Below are 8,394 nucleotides of genomic sequence, written 5' to 3' on the forward strand. Positions count from 1 at the left end.
GACCCTTACGCACAGGACCATCTTTTTTATAGCGAAGTTTTTCATGCTACATATGATTAGATAGCAATACACCTCTCCATATTTGGGGTTAAGGTCTTGATTTGTGGTTCTCCCCTGTTCTCCCTTCTTTAAGTCTTTAGAAACAATCAAAGAAGCATAGACTTTTCAAATTTCAACATGATACCAACCTATCTAAACATAAGGGTTTCGGTACTGGCAAATTTAGATGCTACAAGTATAGTGATCATTTTGGTTTAGTTGTTGGACCATTGAGGGCCAAAAAAAAGATACCAAATCAATGGATCTTATCTACAGAAAAGATCAGTTAGCATTAACTAAGTATTTTTTATGAAATAAAGAAAAAAAGATACAAAAGGCAGGAGGCTTGCTTTAAACTTTTAAAGCACAGGAGAGCAGCCATCAATGATTCAAGGAGGAACCTTTCTAATATAAACTTCATGACAGCATTAACATCACAGAGGAAAAGGAAAACAAAGTAGCAAACACCATGGTAATAATAATAGAGTTTCAGCATAAGATATCAATTCAACCATGCACTCTAGTAGAAGAAAGCAAAAGCAGAAGCATCTGAACAGGAGTTGGGAAGAAAGAAAGAGGATGGCTAACCCAGTATCTGTAAGCCATGACTTCAGCTGGGGTATTCTCAGGAGCGCATGAGCCAAGACTAATCTGCTTCACAGCCTCAATCTGGACCGCCTCCGGATCCTCCCTTGCGCTCATCTCAAGAGCGAGCTGTATCTGATACTCCTCTTCCGCGTCCGGCTCCTCCAGCCTGCTCGACTCCGAGGCCCTCCTCACCCTGTCAAGCAAGACTTCCGAGGCAGCAGACGAGAAGTCGCCCGAGCCATCCTTCTGCTCTCTTATCTCTCCCCTAGCAATCAACGAGGCGGTGGATGATGACGAGGACGATGAAGAAGGAGGGCTTGGCCCGGCACTGGCATGCCTGCTGGTAACAGAATTCAACCAACTGGAGAGACCAGACAAGTGCTTCTGCTCAGGGTTCAATGGGTGATGAGAAGGAGACCTGCTGATGCTGCTGCCTCTAGTCGGCAATGACGATGCTGACGCCTCAGCATCTTCTGGCTGGCTTGGCACGATGTGAAGCTTCTTGAGAATGTTTCTCATGCTGCTTCCACTTCAATCTCTACTTTAAAATTCTCAATTATTACGACTTTACAACCTCTCATCACCAAACATAAGATCCCAGCAGCCCCTGCTTTACGAATCTTGTCGCTGACCTAAGATCCCACGACTGAATACTAAAAAGAGAAAAAGTGAGACGAGATAGGTGAGTGTTTGGGGGTTTTGCTTTACCTCTGCAGAAGGACAAAGAGGAGAAGTTCTGGAGATGGGGCGGCGCAGGAAGGGCAGGCGATCGTATGCCGGGGAGCAGAGAAATCAGCTATCCAACCATGGGCGATCGTCTACTACGACTCGGTATGCATGTTGACTGGTTCGTGTAGGACGTATTCAAGATGAATCGAATTCCCCTCCTTCCTTCGAAGCGGGGAGAACTCTGCAAAGGAAGAGAGGAGAGAGAGAATTGGGAAGAAGAGGGTCGAGAATACGGACTGGAGAGAGCAGCCGCGGACGACGGTAATGCAGCTGCAGGTAGCATAAAGAAGGCAGGCAAGTTGCGGGAGTGGGTCCCAGCAGACACCGCTCGAGCCAACTAGCCATGGGCTATGTTTGCGCCAGTTGAATTTTTTGTTAACCTTTTGACTTTATTCTAATCTGTCTGATCGGTCTTGTGATCGGTGAAGTACGTTTGTCCGCCGTAAGTTAGAAATTTCAGTGTGAAGTTCACGGAGCGTAAAAATCCGGAAACCGGATCGTATTGTCCAAAACTTCAAAAGTATGTCCGGAATTGAATCAAGGCTCGTTTGGTTCATGAAAATCATTTTTCCTCCTACAAATATGGTTTCTATAAAAAAAAATTCTCGAAAGAGAATACCTGGTATTGGAAAAAAAATGGAACACTCGGGGCACATAGTCAAATCACCGAAGCCTGGTAACGAACGTGACGACAGCACGCATGGTCTCAGAGCTCCCGACCTCAGAGCGCCCGACCCCTAAGCGCTCGATCTCGGCACTGACGACCCCAGAGCTCACGACCTTAATCTCGGCACGACCTTGGCAGGCATGGTCTCGGCTGAATTAAGTCCAATCGACCTCAAGGCCAAGAAAGATCTAGTTAAAGGAAGAAACCGACCCCCACTTCACTGAAAATCAAGTCCTCCATATCCGGGATCAAATCCCGCGATCTCCGCTTCAACAACTGTCAACATTTGAATTCACATGATCTCAACGGATCACCAGCTAGTCCGAAATCTCGGATTGTTTACGGTAATTCATTGATTCGCACAATCACGTCCGATCATAGATAACCGCTACATCCCCTCCTATAAAAAGGGGGAGAGCTCTAGGCACGGGGACTCTCTCCTCTTCCTCGGCCCGAAAAATACATTTATACATTATTTCTCTCCATAAAAAGTTCCTCTCTGACTTAACCATCGGAGGGCCTACGCCGGAACCCCCGGCCATAGGCTTCTTGCAAGTCCGCTGGAGACAGTCGTCCGCCACCACATCACCAGCTGGAGCTCCTCCTCCTCGGTCCGCGGTCGCCCCCGGTTCCAATTTCCAGCAACAGTTGGCGCTAAAGGTGTTGGAAATTGTATCCTAAATATCAATCGTCGCATATTGATGATTGAATTTTGTAAATGAATTGATAAATTAATAAAGTGTTATTTGGCATTATTCATCATTTTATTGTACATCTTCAAATGAACTCTTATATGATGAAGTCCTTAGGACTTGTTTTATGATAAAGGAGAATTTATCTTCAAGTCCTTAAAACTGTTCGCGATCAAATGATATGCTGTTACTAGGACGACAGCATTATCGAGATTAGGTCGTTGTGTGACATATACGTTAGTTGTCCTCTTAACCAAGGAGTGTGGAGACACTGATATGTCACACAGGTGAAGTGTAGGAGTACATTTCACTGAACGTGACCAAATCCGGAACGCTCTACTGTCAAGAGAAGTTCTGAGTGGATATGGGTATAAGTTTGGCCCTCTGACCTGAGACCGCAACCTGTGACTGGCAAGCAACTCACTATACTTTGGTACCGGATTACCTGAATTTCTAATTCAGTGACGGAAGGTCACTGGGTACAGTCAAGTACTTGCGTAGTCAATTATGAGTCAAGATGGAATTGACCCCTCCTGGAAACAGGAGATAATGCCTTATGTTCAATTTAGCAAAACCTTAGCCAGGGTAATCCTTGTGAGGAGTCACAGGATTTCTAAAGTTGAATCATATCATGGATGCACTTATTACAGAGTTGACAGAACTCTGAAGTCATCCTGACATTTAGGAGTCACAGAGATAAATTATACGATAACCATAGTCCAAAGGTTCTTGAATGTTGCTTTGCAATCATTCAGCCTATTCGGACGTCGGGTACCATTGCTAGATGGTCATTTCGATTAGTACAAAAAGTTGTTCTTATGCTACCGGCTTAGGTTCGAACTTATGGGGTCACACGCATAGAAGTTTCTAGGTTGATCAAATGGCTGATTGATGATTAAGAATCATTCAGGGATAATTCGGTCAATTCGTTTGAAAAATTATCCTAAGCAAAAGTTGCATTAAAATAATTATTGAATTATTGGAGGTTTAATTAGTAATTGGATTGCAAATAAATTCAATTTGATTGAATTATTGGACTTTAATTATGCCAAATTGAATTAGATTCAATTTGGGCTAAATTAGGGTTTGACCTAATTCGATCGGATTCGATCCGAGCCGATTGGGCATAACCTAATTGATCGGACTTGACCCAATTGGATTGGAATTGACTCAAGTCAATTAAGAGTTCTTATTTGATGAGGATTAAGAGTCCAAATAATTAGAATTTATTATGGAGAAGAATTTCTAAAATTTAGGACCCTAGCTTTCTTTCTTGGAGAAGAAAGACACCTCATCCTTATCCCTAAAAGCAGTGGTGTCTATCCTCTTTATTTTTGGCCAATTTTTGACGTGAGGAAAGAGAAGGCGTGGGGCTATTTTTCAAAAGAATATGGCGCCTCAAATCTTCCTAAAAAGATAGAAATCAAAACCCTAATTTGTAGGGACTGCATGACGCATCAAACAGGGTGGCGTGCAGCTGAAGCTTGGGGCGCAATAACCCCCTAATTTTTAAGGATTATTGGCACAAGATTAAAAGAGAATTTGTTCATCTCTTAGCTGCCGATTCATCAGAATTTTTTTTGAGAATTTTATCTGCCAAATTCATTGGCCAAAAGAGGTGTGAGGCGTGGGGGGTCTTTTGGCTATAAAAGGACCCCCACACCTAGGGTTTGTTGAGATGGTCTTTAGAAAGGGTTCTAAATTCTGGAAAAATTCTAAGAGCTAGCCACCTTCTCTCCTCCTTCTTCTCCTTCATCTCCATCCTTCATCCTCTCGAAGAAGAATCAAAAGTTGAGTGCTTCGAGGGAGAAAAGTTTAGCCACTGCAGCACCTGTGCACGAGCTAGCACTCCTGCAATTGTGGATCTTCCTAGAGCTTCGCGTGGACTATCTATTGAGGCCGGACACGTGTGCGGCTATACAAGATGATCAAGGCATCATCAAAATTCTCAAAGCAAAAAGGTATGAGATCTGATCTCATTAAAAATTAAAATTAGAAATCAACTAGATTGTTGAAATTCTGCATGACTACATGTTAGACATAGAATCATGCCTACTTGTTTAGGATAAATGTTTAAAGTCCTGGATCTATTTTTGTTGTAGAGATATGATCTCTAGCATGCATAGGAATTAAATAGTTTAATTCATACTTCCGCTGTAAAATTTTTAAAAATATATGCATGCGACCACCAGGGTTTCCAACAAGAGGAAGGGCCCGAGTCGTGATCATGAGACTAAGGAGCAGAGGAGCCTCTAATGCCTCCCGGCATCATGTGCCAAGCCCTGGCCGCTCAATCCAAAACCCACCACCAAGGCCTCCGGCAGATCAAGTTTCGCAGATCCAGCCTGAGCAATTCAACATGCTGGTGCAGCAAGTTCAGGCACTAGCAACAGTAGTCCAAGGCCTACTACGTATGGAGGCCCCTCCTATGCCGCCTCCGTGGGTTCATGTCCTCTCGGCACTCCTTCCAGACGGACCTATGTCCCAAGACTGAGATCCCCATGACTCTTCAAAGGTCAACAATGAAGAACGGCGCCGTCACCAGGGCTCTACCCGAGCATCTCCCTGGAGAGAGCCGCTAAGAAGTCGCCAGGATAAAAGGCCACAGCCTTCGGAAGCCGGATCGACCCCGGGTCAGTTAGTATGATGCGATCCGATAGAATTTGATCCGTATCCCAAGATTCTGGACTCTTCTTGATTTCTGGAAGGGTAGTTCTGACCTGATTGCAGACACGATTTCTAAAGATCCGTCCGTCAGATCAATCTCCATTTTGGATATGTTGTAGATCTCCGCATTAGCTTTCCAGCGGTAGGTCGTGGGTCTAGAGAGGACGTCGGGATCTTAAGATATCAGCCTCTGACTAATGACTGCGCAGGGAAGGACGGGCTGATAATCCAACGGGATGGAGTTGTTTGAAGAAGCTGGAAGGGATCAAGGAGGAGAGGAAGAAGAGGGAGGAGGTGGCTGGCCTCTCAGGACAGAGGTGGTGCAGCCGAATGAAGGAGGGGGCGGCGGCCTTGGACGGCGGCCTAGGGAGAGGGGGAAGGCGTCGCAAGAAGAGAAGAGAGAAGGGAAGAGAGCTAGGGCAAAAGCCTTTCAATTAATTTTTGCATACTGAAATAGGTGCTCACCACATCTATTTATAGGTGGCTACCTGACCCCTTAACTTGACTTGATCTAATTGAATTCAAGAAACAACTAAACCCAAAGCGACTCTAATAAAGGCCAAGTCGGCTAACCCGAGCAAGGCTATGCTGAAATAAAATTAACATCAAGGACTCAAAAGCAAAAATAACCAAATGTTAAGTCCGAGGCGGTCTAGTGGATCCAACCGCATCACTCCACCACGCTTCCCTTAACCTTGTCCTCAAGGTCGGAAGTCAGGGAAACGATCAAGTATCTCAGTCTCAAACTCCCATGTGGCCTGGTCTGCTGCTCTCCCCAGCCACTCCACTAGTATCTGGGTTTCCAATCGTCCTTCTACTCGTATTCTGCGCTTCGCCAGCACTCGAACCGGCTCCACTACCTCGTCCTCCGGTGGCTCATGTATGATTGGGCCGACAGATGTCTTGGGTCCAAGCCGGGCCCTCAGAAGCGACACGTGGAATACCGGGTGAACTCTCGATGTAGTCGGCAAGTCCAAGCGATACGCCACGGGTCCAATGCGCTCCATTATCTGAAAGGGCCCATAGAAGCGATGAGAGAGCTTCTGGTTCGCCATGGGCAGCAGTGTCAACTGTCGATAAGGCTGCACCTTGACGTATACCCAGTCGCCCACCTCGTATACTGGATCTCTGTGCTTCCGATCATGCAGCTGCTTCATCCTGTTCTGCGCAGTCGTTATGTGGAACTTTAACCGCCGTAAGGTAGCATCGCGGTCTAAGAGCTCAAAATCTGCCTCTGTCCGGTCCGCATGTGACAGTGGATCATAAACTCGCAGCGTCGGTGGTACTCATCCATACACCGCCTCAAAGGGTGTCATCCCTATGGCTGAGTGGAAAGCGGTGTTGTACGAATACTCGGCCCAAGGTAAATAAGAAAGCCACTCTCGGGGCCGATCACCAATCATACAGTGCAAGTACTGCTCGATGCAGCGGTTTACCACCTCCGTCTGCCCATAAGTCCTAAAAAATCCCTCGTGTCCAGCAAAAGGAGTATCATGGAAGTGCTGGATCAATACCTGCCGCATGGCTGAATCGGTGGGCACGCGGATCAACCCATGGTCCAGAATCATCCCATCTCGGTCCTCCATCTCGGGATGACTGCTCGGGTCTGCTGCCAACTCCCTCTGGATCTGTACTAGGTCCGGATCCCGGCATGTGGCGGTCCTCAAGTCTGAAATAAAAGGAAAAACCGGCGTAGTCAAAGCCGCCAACTCGCCGGACTCGGGATGGCGCGATAGTACATCCGCCACTCGATTTTCTGCGCCCTTTTTGTACACCATCTCATAGTCGTAGCCGAGAAGCTTCAACACCCACCTCTGCTGGGCTGGAGTATGTATGCGCTGCTCAAGAAAAAATGGAAGGCTCTGCTGATCAGTCCGAACGATGAATCGGCGGCCGATAAGGTACGGCCTCCACTTTGTGACTGCATGGATGACCGCCATCATCTTCCTCTCATATGTGGACAGCGAGCGGGTCCTAGGGGACAACGCCTTGCTCATGAAAGCAATTGGCCGTCCCTCCTGCATCAAAACAGCACCAATGCCGGCACCGGAAGCATCGCACTCGACTACAAACGGTTTGGCGAAATCGGGTAGCGCCAAAATCGGGGCTGTCGTCATGGCTTCCTTGAGCTTCTCGAACGCTTCCGTCGCTGTCTCGGTCCATCTAAACTCGCCCTTTCGCAGCAACAGGGTCAGTGGCGCGGTGATCTTTCCATATCCCTCCACAAACCGGCGGTAATAACCGGTTAGGCCCAAAAATCCTCGCAGCTCCTTTTGGTTCTTGGGTAGCGGCCACTCGGTCATGCAATGTATCTTTGCTTGGTCCGGCTCCACACCTGCAGCAGAGATGACATGGCCTAGGTACTCGACCTTCGGCTCGGCCCATAGGCACTTGGATTGCTTTACCTTCAATTGATTTCTGCGCAGAATTTTCAGCACTTCCTCTAAGTGCTCTAGGTGCTCCTGCCATGAACGACTGTAAACCAGTATGTCATTGAAGAATACAAGGACATACCGTCGTAGTAATGGTCTGAATATGTCATTCATGAGCCCCTGGAACGTCGCTGGTGCATTGGTGAGGCCGAACGGCATCACCCGGAACTCATAATGGCCATCGTGTGTCCGAAACGCCGTCTTGTGCACATCTTCGGGCCTGACACGGATCTGGTGGTATCCGGCACGGAGATCAAGTTTGCTAAAGTATTCCGCACCAGCAAGCTCATCCAACAGCTCCTCGATGACTGGAATCGGATACCGGTCCTTAACGGTGATCGCGTTAAGTGCCCGGTAGTCGACGCAGAATCGCCACGTCCCGTCCTTCTTATGTACCAGCAGCACCGGCGATGAATATGAGCTTCTACTGGGCTGAATGATGCCGCTCTCCAACATCTCTCGTACCATCTTTGAGATCTCCTCCTTCTGAACGTGCGGGTAGCGGTAAGGCCTCACATTCGCCGGTTCTGCTCCCGGTACAATCTCTATGTGATGATCATGCTCCCTCTCGGGTGGAAGA

At 47.2% G+C, this 8,394-nt stretch overlaps 1 protein-coding gene across 8 annotated transcripts in view; it reads right to left on the minus strand.

The window, feature by feature from the left end:
• The window catches only part of LOC103695944 (probable serine/threonine-protein kinase SIS8), a 98,302-nt gene extending 96,677 nt beyond the window's left edge, over window positions 1-1,625 (minus strand). For 2 of the 8 annotated variants that reach the window (XR_005507008.1, XM_039116092.1), the window contains exon 1: window positions 628-1,625. Coding sequence is in view for 7 of the 8 variants with exons in the window: in XM_039116092.1 (XP_038972020.1) it covers window positions 628-1,146 (519 nt within the window). In the remaining variant the exon portion in view is untranslated. The remainder of the gene's footprint in view (window positions 1-627) is intronic. The other 6 variants (XM_039116087.1, XM_039116090.1, XM_039116089.1 and 3 more) reach the window with 6 other exon arrangements.
• Window positions 1,626-8,394: the final 6,769 nt, after the last annotated feature.

The sequence above is a fragment of the Phoenix dactylifera genome, unplaced genomic scaffold, assembly GCF_009389715.1.
Source record: "Phoenix dactylifera cultivar Barhee BC4 unplaced genomic scaffold, palm_55x_up_171113_PBpolish2nd_filt_p 000051F, whole genome shotgun sequence".
Classification (NCBI taxonomy): Eukaryota; Viridiplantae; Streptophyta; class Magnoliopsida; order Arecales; family Arecaceae; genus Phoenix; species Phoenix dactylifera.